A 16,911-nucleotide genomic window follows, 5' to 3' on the forward strand; every position below is an offset into this window, starting at 1 on the left:
TGACCAATCATAATTTGCATCCTTTTTTCTCAGTTACTTCCGTTTGCTTGAGCTAGCTGCGGGAACCTGCGAATTCAGGACTGGTCTCCGCAAGTCCGACTCAGCGTATTGTCTCCCGCCCACAGCAAGTGACGGACATGACCTCCCCGCAGGCCCCGGAGGATGGGCAGGGAGGTGGCGATCCCCCCAGGGACCTCCGCAGCGTCCTGGTCACTAGCGTGCTCAACCTCGAGCAGCTGGACGGAGATCTCTTCAGGTAGCCGGCCGCATCTGGCGCGCATGCCCTATTAGGACAGAGGCTCCCGATCGCCACTGCCACCACTCTGTGTGTGGCCTCCGGCTCATAGTCTTCTGGAAGAGGATGGGCTCTGTGACGGCTGTCCGCTCTGCGGCGATCGGGAGAGAACTTGTGCCTGACAGAGCTGTCCTCGCTGCCCCGGCTTGCTCCCTCGCCACGCCGGCTTTGCGCAGCCCCACCCCTAGGAGCACCTGGCAGTCTGGGCTAATAAAGTGGTGACCTGAGATGTCCTCCTCAGCAGCTTCCCGTGTCCCTGCGAACCAGGCTCAAAAGGGCTGCGGTTAGTCCACAGACTAACGCAGATAATCAGGTTTAAAACTTATCCTCAGCTCCTTGCATATTCACTCTTTATCCTTTTCACATCACCACTTGTTGAGGTGTGGTAGCTCCTTACTCATTCCGAAGCCTGACGCATTTTCTTTCCCCGAGCCACGTAAATTCTTGACTGCAGCTGGGGACTTAACACGTTTGGCCTTCAAGGCTCCTACTAGCTTGTTGGGAGCTATTTTGAGTGTTAACTTCTCTTCCCCCTATTTAAGGAATCGCAAAGACAGTCGTCCCGCGCTATATCGCGGTCCACTCACCGCGTGATATAGCACGGGAGGACTGTGTACTTCACTGTTGAGTACCCATATAGAATTTTATACGTTGTTAAAATTATGTAGGTTTAAGAGTGTAGAAAGTGTTTAAGAGCATATGAAGTTTTTATAAGAGTGTGGGAAAGGTTAATAAGAGTGGGAAAGGTTTATAGGAGTGTGGGAAGAGCTTGTAAAGCCTTAAAATATATATACATAATAAAATAAATATAACACCGCTACTTTGTGGACTTTCACCTGTTGCGGGGGTCTCTGGAACGTGACTCCCTCGACAGGTGAGGGATCACTGTATCTTCCTAGAGAGCTATTAACAAAAGCATTCTATAAAATTGCTAAACTTGGGTGTGGCCTTGGAAAGCAAGTGACCCAAACCCTTCAGCCTCCACAAGGTTCCTGCCTTGGGCAATCCCTTTTCACCTCTGGGGCCTTAGTTTTCCCAGCTGCATGCTGAAGGGGTTAAACTTGCAGTCCGGGGGCCCTTTGAGCTCTAAATGTAGTTTTGGGGTTGTCAAAGTTGAGGGGTGTATGTGGCAAGCCTTAATGCAGTCCATTTTAGTTCTTGGGGTCCATCTTGGTCCACTCAAGGCCTTGAGAGGCTTCTGCCTTACCCTGGTGTGGGCAGTGGAAGAAATACCAGACTCGGCGTCCAAAGACCCAGATACTGCTAAGTATTAGCAATTGTGTGACCTTGCTAAAGCCACTTCCCCTCTTTGATCCCTGTTAGTATAAAATATGGGGGGGAGGGTCTTATCCTGAACCGAAGTCCACAGAAGGGTCAGGCAATCCTGAAGGCCTTGGAAGTGTATTCTGCGTGCAGAATGATGTAAGAGCATTTGTCTGGGCAAAGGGTCCAGGACTTTCACCAGATTCTCAAAAGGATCCCAAGCCCCAGTGAAGTTAAGAGATTTGTACTGATCATTGTAGGGTTTGGCCCATCCCTGAAGTCTTTCCTGCTTTCCCTTTCTCCCCACAGAGGAAGGCATTACTGGGTACCCACAACCAAGCGGCTGTTTGGGGGCCAGATCATGGGCCAGGCCCTGGTGGCTGCAGCCAAGTCTGTGAGTGAAGACGTTCACGTGCATTCCCTGCACTGCTATTTTGTGCGGGCAGGTAAGCCACTCCTTCCTTGCCTCCAGCCCAGCCCTGGTGACCCAGCAGGCACTTCTTCCTGGTCTTGGGGGCCTGCCTTGGGAGAGGGAGGACAGGGAAGGGAGGGAGAGAGAGAGGGAGAGAAACACCATTGTGAGGGAGAAACGTCACACCTCCAACCAGGGACCTGGCCCAAAACTCAGGCATTTGCCCTGACTGGGAATCGAACCAGCAACCTTTCAGTTCATAGGCTGGCGCTCAATGCACTCACTCACACCAGCCATGGCGTTTCTTTTTCAAAAAAAAAAATTGATTTAAGGGTGAGAGAGACAGAAACAAAAACATTGATTTGTTGTTCCACTTATTGATACATTCATTAGTGGTTTCTTGTATGTGCCCTGACTGGAGATCAAACCCGCATCCTTGGCGTTTGGAGATGACGCCTTAGCCAACTGAACTGCCCGGCCAGGGCTATTTTGCCTGTTTTTTGTTTTTTTTTTTAACTTTTATGTTTATTTAAATATTTTATTTATTTATTTTTAGAGAGGGGAAGGGAGGGAGAAAGAGGAAGAGAATCATCAATGTGTGGTTGCCTCTCCCATGCCCCCTGCTGGGGACCTGGCCCGTAACCCAGGCATGTGCCCTAGACTGGGAATCAAACCAGCAACCCTTTGATTGTCAGGCCAGCATGTAATCCACTGAGCCACACCAGCCAGGGCTGTTTGGCCCTGTTTAAACATCCCAGAGGTTTGGCGCATAAGAAGTGCAAGGCAGTGCCTCTGTGACGGCAGCTCCTGCTCCATTTTCAATTGTCTCCATTTTTTTTTTTTTGACACCACTTTGTAATGTGACTCTCTACTGGGTACATTAAATATTATAACCAATGATGATGATCCAATGACATATTTTTTTAAATCCTCACCCAAGGATATATGCTTATTGATTTTAGAAAGACAGGAAGGGAGAGAGGGCGAGAGGGGAGAGAAACAGAAACATTGATCAGTTGCCTCCTGTGTGCACCTTGACTGGGGTTCGAACCCACAGCCTAGGTATGTGCCCTGACCAGGGATCAAACCTGCAACCTTTTGGTGCACAGGTCGACACTGCGACCGACCAACGGAGCCATCCGACCGAGGCTCTGGTGATATTTTTAATGAAAAGATGCTAGGGAGGGTTGTTGGTCCTTGGCCTTTTAGCATATCAATTGTTTTTCTAAAAGCCTAGGCTAGAATGTTAGTTAGGGTTTTTTAAAAGATTTTATTTATTTATTTTTAGAGAAAAGGGAAGAGAAGGAGAAAGAGACGGAGAGAAACAGTGACTGTAATAGAAACATTGATCAGTTGTACCCCCCCTTCCCCCCAAACTGGGGACGGGGCCCATGACCTAGGCATGTGCCCTGACCAGGAATCAAACTGACAATCTTTTGGTTTGTAGACTGGTGCTCAATCCACTGAGCCATACCAGCCAGGGCTGTTTGTTTGTTTGTTTTTTTTTTAATTTAAAAAATATATGTATTTTTTTATGTTTAGAGAAGGAGAAAGAGATGGAGAGAAACATCAGTGTGTGGTTGCCTCTTGCCCACCCCAACTGGGGACCTGGCTTGCAACGCAGGGGCGTATGCCCTGACCAGGAATCGAATTGGCAACCTTTCGGTTTGTAGGCAGGCACCCAATCCACTGAGCCACACCAGCCAGGGCTGTATTTTTTTAAAGAAGTATTTCTCTAGAGAAGTACAAATATATAGGACAGAAGTCATTTGACTTGGTATAGGGTGACAGCTTGGGAAATCTAGAGCAGGAGTCAGCAAAGGGCCAGATAGTGAATATTTTCGGTTATGCTGGCAAAATCAACAAAATACAGAACAGATGTACTGACCCCTGATCTAGAAGAATGGTACTAGACTCATGCGTGACGAGATCCCAGTCACAGATGGAACGGGGCAAAAGCTAGGAATGTTTATTGTATTTAACAAACACAGAGCACTTGCTGTGTGTCAGATATTATTCTAATCACTTTATAATTGCAAACTAATTCTCATTAAAATCCTGAGATTTATACACAGTATGATGATCCTCATTTTATAGTGGGTAGACTGCTCAGAGAGGTTAAGTGACTTTCCCAAGGTCACACAGCCCATGAGCTGGGATTTGAGTGTAGGGGATCTGGCCACGTCCCTTCTGTTCGCTGCTGTTGGAAAGAAGGGTTTCACCTGCCCTGGGAGCATCCCCAGGACAGGGTCTGGTGTTCTGTCTGTCCCCAGTACCTGGGCCTCCGCTGGCCTCAGTCAGTAGCCACCGAACAGAAAGGAGTGGAGAGCGAGTAGCAGCAGTGCCTGTCCAGCCATTGTGGTGACGCCAGGGTCTGTGGGGCTTACTCAGGCTCGCCCTGTCCCTTGTGCCCCCTGCAGGGGACCCGAAGGTGCCCGTTTTGTACCACGTCGAGCGGACGCGCACAGGTGCCAGCTTCTCGGTGCGCTCCGTGAAGGCCGTGCAGCACGGCCGGCCCATCTTCACCTGCCAGGCCTCCTTCCAGCTGGTGCAGCCCAGCCCCATACAGCACCAGTTCTGCATGCCCGCGGTGCCCCCGCCGGAGGAGCTGCTGGACTACGAGACCCTCATTGACCAGTACCTAAGGTGAGAGACCTGGACACTTCAGGTCAGTGCCATGGCCACCTGTGTGTGGGTCACGGGCTCCGTTAGTGCGTCTTGACCATTCAAAAATACGGACTCGGAAAGAAGATACCGGGGTGTACTGTATGTAGTGGGGGTAAGAATGCTTGTGTGAAAGTTGAGTTTCAGTTGTGTGTGGCAGTGTGTCTGTGCGTGTGCGTGTGCTGCGTCATGACGGAAGACGCAGGGCTTATGGATCAGCCAGTCCAGGTGCACAGTGCAGTTTTACCGGCTGGTAAAACATTGACACCCTTCTGTAACTACTCAGTAGTCACCTCCCCATCCCTGTGTGATGCCCTGCCCACTCCTTCAAGGTCACATGATCCAGCAGCCTAAGAGCCAATGCTGGCAAGGGGAGGGTTCCTTCCTGCTGCCTTTGCCTTAGTGCACGTTAAATATTTTAAGATTTTATTTATTTATTTTTAGAGAGATGGGAAGGGAGAGAGAGAGAGAAAGAGAGGGAGAGAAACATTGATGTGCAAGAGATGCATTGAATGGTTGCCTCTCCCATGCCCCTCACTGGGGGCCTGGCCCACAACCCAAGCACGTACCCTGACTGGGAATTGAACCGGTGACCCTTTGGTTTGCAGGCTGGCATTCTATCCACAGAGCCACACCAGCCAGGGCGTATTAAATATTTGAACTCTCACCTGGTAAAATATATTTCTTACCGGGGTCACACCTGATAAAGGTGGAAAAATGCCGGGACAAGGGAAGCGCCCTGGGCTTCGCCACCGGACCAGTGCGTGGATGTCAGCCAGGGCTGTGCTCTCCGATGCCCATTTGCTCTGTGACCCTGCCCAACTCCCCGGCCTCTCCGAGCCCTGCTTCTTCATTTACAAAATGTTTGTTTTTGGTCTGCCTACTCACAGCTGTATCCGAGGGAGATTGCCTCCGTCCTGTGCTGCGTGTGGGGCAGCAGCAGGGTGTGATGGGGCAGGTGTGGGTCTGAACCTGGGGAAGCTCCAGGTTCAAATCCAGACCCCGTCCCTACTAGCTGTGTGAGTTTGGGCAAGATGCTTTCCCACTCTGAGCCTATGCCCTGAGTTATAAAATGGTGCTAATCATAACTCCTACCTCGTAGGAAGGCTGCAGTGGGGATTAAATGAGATAAGAGATGAATAAGGCACTCAGTGAGTGTTCAGTAAGTTGTAGTTATACCACTACTGACGGAGAGGAATAAGCTCAAAGCCTAGTCTGCGGTTGGAGCCCAAGAAATGTTTGCTGGAGTGAAAGGAGGACATTGTTCTTGCAGGTCCCAAAATCTAGAGCTGTGTGTCAGATAAGAAAGCCACATAGCATTGTACTTGACATCAGAGAGAAGAGTTCTGTTCCTCAGCCATACTAACCACATTTCAAGCACTCAGTAGCCACATGGGGCCAGCAGCTGCAGACAGAGAACGTTCCATCGTCGCAGAATGGACATTGCCCGAGAGGACAGGGATGAAAATGGACATTCCTATGTGCGCTAGGTGTGGCTATGACCATGACCGAGGAGCTTCCCTGGAAATGGGCTCCTCCCCCTGGGGATGCAGAGTCTCCCATCACTCAGGGTTAGGCGACTCGGTCCAAGTCGGGCAGCCTGGCCCCTGAGTGTTCGGAAGAGTGAGGCGGTGAAGAGTGTGAACCACGGAGCCAGGCCGCCTGGGTCCAGACCCTAACTTCTTCCCCCCACCCCCCCAGCAGGCTGCTGGGGCTCTGTGCTAGTCGTGTGATTCACGGGGGCAGTACTCGCACCTGACTTGCAGGGTTGTGTGGGGTGCTACCGCGGGCGCAGCGCCTAGGATGGTGCGCGTGGAGGTGCGCCTTGGGACTGGGACGTGTGGGCTCTGTGTGCATCATCTTGCCTTCCCCGCAGTGTCACTGTGAGGTCGGCTACTGTCATTGTCCACGTGTTGCGATGGGAGAATGGGCTCAGGGAGATTGCTAACTTGCACAAAGCCCCATGGCTCATCAGAAGCAAAAAAGGGCTTCAAAGTCCGGACACGCCTGCCTGCCAGAGGGGAATTTTCAGGCTAAGTCCGGACTCCCTACAAAGGAATGAGGAGGTAAGAAGAAGCAGTTCAGAAAGCAGGCTGCCCCCGCTCTCTGGATCTCCCCTACTCCTTCTCCCCTTTACTTGCAGGGACCCTAACCTGCAAGCGAAGTACCGCGTTGGCCTGAACCGGATTGCCGCCCAGGACGTACCCATTGAGATCAAGCCGGTAACCCTGCCCACCCTGAGCCAGCTGCAGAACGCAGAGCCCAAGCGGATGTTCTGGGTGCGAGCCCGGGGCTACATTGGTAAGGGGACCCTCTGGCTTGCACCTCACTTGCCCTGTGTGGCCTTGGGCATGGCACTTCCCCTCTCTGGACCTATTTCTTCATCTGTGTGATAGGGAAGTTGGCTCAGCTTCTCACCAGGGCCATCAGGCTTTCGCATGGCGAGAATGGGAGGTGACTGTAATCCTAACTCGGGCCCTTTCTGGGGAAGGCAGGGCACCTTGCTGAGATTCTTCTCCAGGTCCGCTGCTACCTGTGTGGGAGACCTGGGGACTGAAGACTCCACCCCCGCCAGGTGCCCTCGTGCAGCGGACAGTCTGCACGTCTGTGCGCGGCAGCCCCTTTCTCCCCACCTCCCTGCAGGTCCTGAGCTATAAAGCCCAGGAGCCCAGCGCTGATGGGGCTGGGACCTATTGCAGGGGAGGGCGACTTCAAGATGCACTGCTGCGTGGCCGCCTACATCTCGGACTATGCCTTCCTGGGCACGGCCCTGCTGCCGTACCAGGGGCACTGCAAGGTGCACCTCATGGCCTCCTTGGACCACTCCATGTGGTTCCACGCCCCCTTCCGAGCGGACCACTGGATGCTCTATGAGTGCGAGAGCCCCTGGGCTGGTAAGTGTGGGGCCACGTGGGCCAAGAGCACTGGCCTTGGGGTGGCAGGGAACGTGCTTTCCTATGGGGTACCACACAGGTCACTTGCTCTCCTGTCCCCCTAGGCGTTGGCATCCTTGTCTTTGAAACGACAGGGTGAGGCTGGAGGACAAGGCACCTGTTCCACTCTTAGTTTCTGTAACACACTGGGACTGTGATTCACTGTATCTCAGAGACCCAGTTCAAGTCCCAGAACAACCTCAGAGTCTCCATGTGACCTTGGGCAAGTCCCGTCGCCTGTCCGAGCCTCAGTTTCCCAACCTAAATAGAGTTGTACTAGAGTAACAGTATCCAAACCTGGTGGCCCATCACACCACCACTTGGGGGAGCTTTGTCAAAACAGATGCTCAGATTCTAAGATTCTGACTCAGCAGGTCTTGGAAGAGGTCCAGGAAACTGTATTTTTAAGAAGCTCCCTAAGTGCTTCTGCCAGTTAACCTGGTTGGGGCCAGGGGCACTTAACAATTCCCAAGGGCCTGGCTACTTGGAAGCTCCTCATCAGACACGGAGAAACCAGACTTGTTCATCCGTGTCTGGTGGCAGAGCCCGGGTTCCTCTCCAAGGAAGTGCTTTCAAATGAAGAAAAGCCTCACCTTGTACAACAGGGACAAAACTTCAAAACTTGAGGGACTCTTTATCCTCAGGGAAGGGGGACTCCCGAGGACCAACGGCATCACAATACAGGATCAGCAACCTTGAAGTTGGGAGACTTGGGTTGGGGTTTGGCCTGATTCCTAAAGCCGAGTCCCTGAGCCTCTCTAAACTCCAGGCTCTTCTGGAAAAGGGGACGCGCAGCCCCACCTCACGCGGCGGCTGTGGGGACCAAGCGAGCTGCACTGCGTGCAAGGGGAGCCGGCAGCTCCGGTCATAGACACCAAACGAGACCAAGGATGGCAAAGGAGAATCGGTGGGTGGGGAGGGAGGGTGGCTGGACCTCAGGTCCTCTCCCCTGAGCCCCTTTGTACCCTTGGAGGTGGGGTGGGGGCGGGGCTGTTTTTTCTATAATACCAGCCTGGAGGGACTGGTCTGATTTACTGTAAAGGGAACTGACAGGTTTCCTAACTCAAGCTTGGATCTGCTTACCCAGGTACTGTCTGAGACTGTTCTAGAAGCCCCCGCTCTATGATCTTTTCTTTTAAGGTTTTACTTATTTATTTTTAGAGAGAGGGGAAGGGAAGGAGAAAGAGAGGGAGAGAAACATCCATGTGTGGTTGTCTCTTGCACACCCCCTACTGGGGACTCGGCCCCCAACACAGGCAGGTGCCCTGACTGGGAATTGAACCGGCGACCCTTTGGTTCGCAAACTGGCACTCAATCCACTGAGCCACACCATCCAGGGCTCTGATCTTTTTGAGGAATCCAGAGGAGATGTGAAACTGCTTTTAAATTGTCGAGTTGGGTTCCCGTGGGAGGAGTTACTCCCAATGAGTGACCACCCAGGCTCATAAAAGGGCACTTGGGGTTTGGGAGTGACCACACACTCAGTGTGCCCTTGTACGGGGCAGCCCAACCTGGACTGCGCTCTTTTCCAGAAGCCTGTTTGGCTGTGCTGAAGGAGAGAGGAGGCTGTTCTTACCCTTCTCCTTGTCCACAGGTGGCTCCCGGGGGCTGGTCCGTGGGCAGCTGTGGCGTCGGGACGGGGTCCTGGCCGTGTCCTGTGCCCAGGAGGGCGTGATCCGAGTGAAGCCCCAGGTCTCAGGGAGCAAGCTGTAGCCAGAGGTTCCAGCTGGGCCTGGAGCTTCAAGGACCTCCCTTCTCTTCCCGCCTCCCCCACTCCTGACGCAGGAGTCACAGCTGGAGGCTGGGCCTTCTGTCCCTCACAGCCAATAAAGAGACTGGTAACACTGGAGCCGCTGGCCTTTAATTCCCCTGGGCCAGAACTGCAGCGTGCCGCCCTCCGGCCATCAACTCCAGGACTCCAGAGGCAGAGTCCCTGGCCCTCCGGCCAGGTGGCTTCGCTGGCCGGGAGGCCCAAGGCAAAGGGAACCCTGACCCCGGCCTGCTCATAGGCTGAAGGGAGGGCATCGGACCCCCTCCCCGCCCCGCCTCAGGCATTCCCAGCCAGAGCTTCTCCCGAGCCCAGCTCAGCGGAAGAATCACATATCCTTGGTCTACCATAAATTCTCCGTGGTACTTCCAGGGGTTCCCAGCACCCCTACAGCCTCCCAGCCGCGGTTAGGTCCTCATCAGTCCCCCGCCCCTGCCGTCCCGGGGGCAGTGCCTCTCCCCAGGGCAGCCTGAAGTCCAGACAAGGTCAGTCCAGTACCTCCTTGATGAGCAATTCTTTGAGACTGGGCGGTGGCGTGGGGGTCAGGCCCGCCTCCTGCAGGGCCTGGAGCCGGGCCTCTGATTGGCGTTTGTCCAGGCCCAGGCGCCAGGAGAGGCGGACATAGGCCTCCAGAAAGGGCGCCAGTAAAGGGTGGGGGCTCTCATCTCCCAGCAGCTGAAGAGCTCTCTCACAGCACGCCCGGGCCTCCCCAGGGTCCTCCAGTTCCTGGTGGCACACAGCCAGCCCAGCCAGGGTCAGCAGAGGGCGATCGGGGCCGGACGGAGTGTCCAGCTGGGCCTGCAGCTGCCAGGCGTTGGCCCAGAGCGCCAGGGCCTCACGGTAGAGGCCCGTGCAGGTGAGGCTCTGCGCCCGCCGCAGCTCGGGCAACACGAAGAAGTCCTGCAGGTCTGGGGCCTGGCGCAGCTCGGGGACTGCCTGCAGGTGGCTCAAGAACTGCTCGAAGGCGCGGCTGCGGCGGGCGATCGTCTCTGCAGTGAAGTTCCGGCGCAGGCGCTTCCGGGGGAAGGAGATGGCGGCCATGGGACCCCGGAACTGCCGCTGCAGGTTTCGGTGCAGCCGCTCAAAGTCCGAGTATCGGCGAGAGATCTGGGCTGGCTGGCGGTCCGGTGGCCCCGGCCCCGTCACGGCGATGGTGTAGAGCTGCGGGGAGGGTAGGGGTCAGGGCGGGTGCAAGCTGTCCGTGGGCCCCTTCCCTCCCCACACCCACTTCCAGCGCTGTTCCCCCACCTCTTCCCTTCACCCCTAAGACTGGGCCCAGGAAGGTGGGGGCTGCTCGGGCAGCAGCCAGGGAGCCCAGCTCGTCTTACCTGAGGCTCGTCTGAAATGGCCCAGGCCCAGGCAGCACGGGGAGAGAAAGACAGAGATGAGCTTCAGTGCCTGGAGCCGCTGCCCTTCTGCCCCTTCCAGAAAGTACTCCCTTCTCACTGGGGCCATTAGCTCTTCTCACAGCCCCTCTGGAGCCCCAGGCCAGTCTCTTGGGCCTCTGAGCCAACCCGTAGGAGCTGTGTTCTACTCTAGCACGGAGCACCCACGTTCCTAGCCAGGTCGTTCCAGTCCAGACCTGGAGGACGGGTCTTCAGACACCCCAGGAGCGATCACTGAAAAGTATCCTGCACTCGCACTCCAGTTCTAACCCAGGGGCCAGCTACTCCTGCCCTCCCTGTGTGACATCAGGCAAGGCAGGCCCCCTGGAGTCAGCTTCCTCCTCCCGCGAAGGAAGCCTGGGCCTCCTGGGTCAGTGTTTACTCAGGTGTAAGACCCGTGCACGTGTTGGCCCTGAGGTCTTTAAGAGGTATGTGCTGGAGTAAGTAACACTGAATCAGAGGAAGGAGGTGATTCCTTCCCCCCGCCTCCCCCGGCAGTTCTCTTTGAATCTTTCTGACCTCAAATTTGAGAAGTTCTGGTTTTAAAAAAGCACTTCAACACCTCTCGGCTCCATTTTTAGAAATGAGCCCGAAGACACAGGCAACAGCATCCAGGCAGGGCTCAATGACACTTTGTCGCTGCTTTTATTTTTGTGGATAATCTCCTTATGGCAAGCGAGGCCTTCCATATACTGTGGTCCTACAAAGTTGTCTTTTAAACTTACGTAAGGAAAAAAAGTTGCATTTGGAGAAAAACGTTCAACAGAGAATGACAGGAGCAGCACTCCGACGGGACGGGAACTGTGAAGGTGCTACCGAGGGACCCATGTTCGGGGAAACGCTGTGCGACTTCCCCCCTCCGGGCCCGAGAACCCGAGCAGGGGGCAGTCTGCAAGAACGCCAAGCCAGCAGCTTTAAAAGGGGGCTGGTGAATGCTAGATTTTAAAGGCAGGCCAACAGCAGACCCAGGGGTTTCCCCTAGGTTTTCTCTGCCAGTGCTGTAGCCGCCCGTGGCCAGTTAAGTCTGCCTACTCTAGCCTTTTCTCGAACATTCACAGTGTCCTTTTTAATACCAAGGATTACAAAGTCAAACAGTAAAGAAACTTTATTTTACTCTTCAACTCTGTATTCCCCAAACACACTGACTACAAAAACCTTTTTTTTTTTCTTTTAAAGGAATAGTTATTAGCATTCCAGGAAACCTATTTTCTGTAGGACACACTTCAGGAAGAACTGGTCTATAATGACCCCTTATGTTTATCTGGCTTTTATTTTGGGGGGGGAGGGTTTGGCACCAAACCATCTAATATTCATTATCTCTTACAATGTCCTGCCAAGACCCTTACATGTCCTTACATGTCCTTACATGACCCTTACAACGTCCTGCCGAGACAGGTGATTGTGATAGTGGCCCCATGAACTGAGCGCCTACCCTGTGCCTCGTACGGCGCCGGGCACTTCACAGCCACCGTCTCATTTCATCACCTCGGCACTGCAAGGAAGGTGTCCTCACTCTGACAGCCGAGGCCCCGAAGTCACACAGCTGGGAAAGGGCCCAGCTGGGCTTCAAACCCAGGCTGACCTAATTCTAAAGTCTGTGCTCTAACCCCCCAGGAGAAGTTCAGTGGAGATTTAGGGGTCCCGGTAGACAAAGGAGGTGATTTGTTTGTCCAGACGTGGGCCAGGGCATGTTTGGCCATCCTGCTCCATCTTGTCATTCTGTCCCCAGAGTCATGCCCATACTGCCTTGTGTCCCAGCTGCTCCTTGATAACTGATCCTTGGGGTCTCCTTCCTGTGCATGGTGCCTGGCCAGGACTTTTGCCACTGAAGACTCGATTATCAGTCAATCCCTGCTCAAACTGAAGCAATCGCCCCGTGGGCGTGGACCTTGTTTACTAACAGCAACAGAGCGGTGGTGAGGCCCAGATGGGAGACCGGGCTCCGGGCTCCAGGCCCCTGTCCTGCTGAGTCAGAAATGGAGGGGGGAGGTGACAGGCAGGGAGCTGCGGCCGCCAGGGCCGGCCAGGTCGGACTGGGTTTCAGGCCTGGCCTAGGGCAGGACCTGACAGATCTCATTTTCCATGTCAGTTTCTCCTTCCCACAGAGAAGAAAACGGGGACTCCCGGCCCTCCCCACAGTGTTCCTCACCCGACCCCACCAACCCCCTAAATGCAGCCCTTAGGACAAGCTTTTTCCACACACGGCGGTTGCTGGAGAGTGGGTCGGCCCGGGTTGTGAAGAGGCCACAGCAGGCCCTGGATGCCAGACATTTTTAGTCCAAAGCTAACATAACAACAGAGCTACTTTTTACTTTATCATGCATTTTCTGAAGCACTTCATAATGCCAGGCACTGTGCTAAGGGTCTTCTGTGCACTGTCTGATCTAATTCCTGTGACAATCCTCCGCATTATCCCCATTGCTCCGATGAACTGGATCATTGGGGTTATACAACTCACCCAAGGTCAGACAACTGGCATCCAACATCTAATTGTTTTTAAACCACCAACCAATGCAACTTAGGTCTTCAAGCCTGGTCCAAACAAGATTGTTTCCTGTGTACCTTGCACCTTGCTACATTTTGCAAAACCCTGGGGGGGCGAGGTGAGTGGGGGCACACACACTAGTTCTCTTATTTTCAAAGCCAGGATAGGTGGCGGGCCCATAATCCTCTTTTGACTCAGTCTCAGACACGCTGTCATTTGCTGGGAGACTTCCACAAGTTACATCCCCTTTTCAGCCTCAGTTTCCCATCTGTGAAATGGGGGCAGCCACTTACAACTACACAGCCAGCTCCCTTCCCCCCAAGGGAGTTGGAATCTTCCCTTTCTTTTAGCTAGATTTCTAGACTCACAGCCCAGGGGCTCCTGGACCCACACTCACCACGTACTTGGAGGGGGGTTCCTTGACCACGTTGGCGCTAGTCACCTCGAAGAGCAGCCGCTGGGGTACCAGGGTGTTCCGGGACTTCTTCCAGAAATCCTGCAGTTGCCGCGTCAGGAGCTGACTGCCCCGCTGTGCGTCAGGTGAGGGGTTCCGTTCTGCATGAGTAAGTGACCAGTCACATCAGCAGGCCTGGGGCCAGGGTCGACATCAACCACGTGCCATGACCTCACTCCTTCCAGCAGCGGACACAGCTTTATCCCCGTTTGTCATAAATGGAAATTAGGGGCCAGACGCCAAACACGGTGCCGGGCAGACAGTAGGCGCTAAATAACTATCTCCACCCGCAAAACATCCCCTAGCACATTACCATTTGTGTCCCAGACTATGTACCTTTAATAATGTCCCAACATCCCTGAGAAGGGGGTGATGTCCCCGTTTGACACAAGGGGAAACTTGGCTCAGAGAGGTGTTGTGACTCTTGAGGTCCCACAGCCAAGAGACGGCTGGGACACTTCAAGAAGTGTCGAAATTTCGGAGTTTGGGCAGGATCATCTCAGAACACCCCGATGCTTTCGGGAGCAGCGCTGCGGTGGAAGGCCTACTCGAGCCCCAGTGTTCCCGCCTCTGTCCGCCCGTACTCGCCTGCGTCCTCTCCTGACGCCCCGTCCCCAGGGGGCAGCGGGTCGGGGCCGGTGGCCTCCTCGTCCTCATCGTCCTCGTCGTCCTCGTCGTCGGCGCTGTTGAAGCTAAGGGTGCCGCTGAGGCGGGAGGACAGGCCCTCGGCGTCGTCGTCCTCTAGCTCCGAGCTCTCCGGGAACTGCTCGCCCTCGGGGCCGGCCGCCGCCTCCCCGGGGCCGTCGCCCGCCAGGGCGTGCCGCAGCCGGTGCAGGAGCCGCGAGGCCATGGCACCCTGGGGGGAGCGCGGGACAGAGGGTCCAGGGCCGGGGCGGGAGTTAGACCCCCGCGCCCCGCGGAGGGGCGGGGCCCAGGCCGGTGGGAGGGGCCCCGTGGAGGATCTGCCCCTGCCCGTTGGGGTCCCGCAAGCCCCCGGACTCAGCTCGCTTCGTCCTCCCCTCACCCGTGCCCTTTGGGGCCGCGCACTTCCCCGGAGGCAGCCGGGTCTCTCCCTACGCGTCTCTGGCTCCCTGGTGCGTCTCTACCTCCTGCGCCCCGCGCTGCTCCCCAGGGGTGGGGCCGGGTGCCGCCTCCAGCGGATTACTGAAGCCGGCGGGTCTCCGCTGGGCTCCGCCGGCCTCCGCCGGGCCCAGCTGCAGCGCGCTCCGCTCCGGCCGCTTCCTGGCGCTGCCCCGCCCCCGGCCCCGCCCGCTCCCCGGAGCCGCCCGGGAATCCCGGGCCCTTCGCTCCAGGAGACTTGGAATCCTGGGTAGGCCTGAGCGAGCCCCAGGCCTCTTGCTGGACCGTCCCCAAAACCTCGGGGCTCACACCCTGCTTGAGCCCTTCTAACGCTCTCGGAGACCCAGGCTCGTCCCAATCAAGCTCTTGATTTCCACCTTTTTAACTTTCCAAAGTCATTACTCGACAGTGGGAAGCCCATCTCTCTGGTGAAAAAACTGAGGCCAAGAAAAGACACGTGGTGTGGGTTGGAATCTGACCTTGCTGAGCCTAGGTTTTCTCTTATGCAAAACAGGAGCGGTTAATACAAGTACTATTTCTTAGCTCTTACACGGACGCTAGTCCAGTGCCTGGCGCAGAGCAGGAACTGACAGATACGATCAGTGTGACAGGATTATCCTTTCTACAGAGTTCACAGGCTTTTTATAGTCGCAGGTGAGCCACGCACGCAGGAAGTAGGCAAGAGGGGAAACTGAGTCCCCGAGAGTGAGCTGGTTGTCCAAAGCCACACAGCTTGCCAAGAGGTCTGAGTGTGGGGCCTCGCAGCCCGGGTCTCCTGAGCTGTGAGTCCTGCTCTTTCCCGTAAAGCAGGCAGGGTGAGCTCAGCAACCCTCCGGAGGGCCGCGTTATCTTTTACCCGGAGGGCAGCGGCAGGTCAGGGAGAATTTCTTGTCGCTTCCTGTCAGCAGGCCCAGGTATCAGTCCCTAGCAGGACAGGTATTGCTAGTTACACAATCGAACAAATGAAATCAGACAGTGGTCCCTACTCCTTTTGAATGGCGCAGGAGAGAGGGGTTGGGGGAAATAGATTTGAATGAAAATAACACTCACTCCCTCCCTATGTACAGAAGGGGCAGGGCTCTCGGTTTTCGAGACCCCATTGTGTGGTACATCCTGTTTTAGGTGCTTCACATGAGGTCATATCTCACCTCACAGCCTGCTGGGGAGGAGCTTGCCATTGCACAATCATGTTCTATTTTCAAGATGAAGACATTAGGCAAATTGACTTCCCCAAAGTCCACAGCTAAGAAATAGGGGAGCTGGGATTTCAGGCCAAGTCTTTGCAATTTCAAAGCTCTAAGTGGTTTTCATTCAGCTTACCAGCAAGGTGTGGGGGGGGAAAAAGCACACTTCGTTCATTCATTCATTCTTTCATTCATTCGCTCTACACTCACTCCTTCACTAAACACGGGCTGAATATTAACTTGTACTTTGGCATATGCCTAAGTCTGGGGACAAAGCAGGTGTTCATAAAACCATGGGTGTCGGAGCAGAAGGGTCACTCAGGTATCGGGACTGGCGGTTTCACTTTCCAGATGCCTAGCCTGAGGCTCAGGGAGGGGAGGGGGCTTACTCTGCGTCCAGAACAAACGGGTCCAGGATGAAAAGATCTTCTGCTGTCCTGTATTCCCCACTACTCTTAGACTCTGTATGGATATCTTCCTACAGCCTCTGAGAAGACGGTCATCAAATTGCTGCTTACATACATTCAGTAACAGGAAGCTCATCACCTCCTGAGGTTGTTGTTCCCGTTATTGTTCAACTGTGATTCTTAGGAACTTCCTCCTTACACTGAACCAGAGGCCATTCGGTCCAGTTATTCTCACAGAGAACACGATATTTACTGAACGCTCGCTACATGACAAGTCCCGCGTGCTGGGGGATGCGACGGCGAACAGGAAGCTGGCTCTGGTCTGTGGGTCTCAGAGCAGGTCGTGAGTATGTGGCGTGCTCAGTGCTACGACCGAGGCAGCTACTGGAGACCACTTTGGATTCCCTCGGCCTGGGTGTGGGCAGGGCAGGGAGAGATGTTACAGCTGAGAAAGATGATAGTGAAGGAGGCAGATAAAGAAAGGGAAGATGGGAATTCCTGGCAGGGAAAAAAACAAAACAAAACAAAACAAAACAACCCAGTACATGTAAAGGCCTGGCGGCTAGGGAGGCTGATATTTG

The 16,911-nt window shown here is 54.7% G+C and overlaps 2 protein-coding genes across 4 annotated transcripts; one reads left to right on the plus strand and one right to left on the minus strand.

The window, feature by feature from the left end:
* Positions 1-28: 28 nt before the first annotated feature.
* Positions 29-9,416, plus strand: ACOT8 (acyl-CoA thioesterase 8). 2 transcript variants are annotated; one of them, XM_045833647.1, is made up of 7 exons: positions 29-256; positions 1,868-2,004; positions 4,391-4,616; positions 6,778-6,935; positions 7,334-7,528; positions 8,337-8,474; positions 9,162-9,416. In XM_045833647.1, the coding sequence occupies exons 1-7, from the start codon at positions 138-140 to the stop codon at positions 9,278-9,280; spliced, it is 1,092 nt and encodes a 363-aa protein (XP_045689603.1). In that variant the 5' UTR covers positions 29-137; the 3' UTR covers positions 9,281-9,416. The 2 variants fall into 2 exon arrangements, with proteins under 2 accessions (XP_045689603.1, XP_045689604.1); XM_045833648.1 differs by lacking the exon at positions 8,337-8,474 and having other exon boundaries at positions 30-256.
* SNX21 (sorting nexin family member 21) lies at positions 9,407-14,911 on the minus strand. 2 transcript variants are annotated; one of them, XM_045833646.1, is made up of 4 exons: positions 14,766-14,911; positions 14,248-14,515; positions 13,603-13,760; positions 9,407-10,496 (listed from the first exon to the last, which is right to left on the minus strand). In XM_045833646.1, the coding sequence occupies exons 2-4, from the start codon at positions 14,507-14,509 to the stop codon at positions 9,822-9,824; spliced, it is 1,095 nt and encodes a 364-aa protein (XP_045689602.1). In that variant the 5' UTR covers positions 14,510-14,515; positions 14,766-14,911; the 3' UTR covers positions 9,407-9,821. The 2 variants fall into 2 exon arrangements, with proteins under 2 accessions (XP_045689602.1, XP_045689601.1); XM_045833645.1 differs by having other exon boundaries at positions 14,684-14,889.
* Between the last annotated feature and the right edge of the window lie 2,000 nt (positions 14,912-16,911).

The sequence above is a fragment of the Phyllostomus hastatus genome, unplaced genomic scaffold, assembly GCF_019186645.2.
Source record: "Phyllostomus hastatus isolate PE091 unplaced genomic scaffold, TTU_PhHast_1.1 phas_contig_17, whole genome shotgun sequence".
Classification (NCBI taxonomy): Eukaryota; Metazoa; Chordata; class Mammalia; order Chiroptera; family Phyllostomidae; genus Phyllostomus; species Phyllostomus hastatus.

Excerpts from the sequence above, each read along its gene's own strand:
- ACOT8 (XM_045833647.1), top strand. The coding sequence starts at position 138 with ATGACCTCCCCGCAGGCCCCGGAGGATGGGCAGGGAGGTGGCGATCCC. Across the intron at positions 2,005-4,390 it reads CTGCTATTTTGTGCGGGCAG|GGGACCCGAAGGTGCCCGTT; the intron begins GTAAGCCACTCC and ends TGCCCCCTGCAG. Across the intron at positions 8,475-9,161 it reads AGGATGGCAAAGGAGAATCG|GTGGCTCCCGGGGGCTGGTC; the intron begins GTGGGTGGGGAG and ends CCTTGTCCACAG.
- SNX21 (XM_045833646.1), bottom strand. The coding sequence starts at position 14,509 with ATGGCCTCGCGGCTCCTGCACCGGCTGCGGCACGCCCTGGCGGGCGAC. Across the intron at positions 13,761-14,247 it reads GGCGTCAGGAGAGGACGCAG|AACGGAACCCCTCACCTGAC; the intron begins GCGAGTACGGGC and ends TTACTCATGCAG. Across the intron at positions 10,497-13,602 it reads AACCCCCCTCCAAGTACGTG|CTCTACACCATCGCCGTGAC; the intron begins GTGAGTGTGGGT and ends CCCTCCCCGCAG.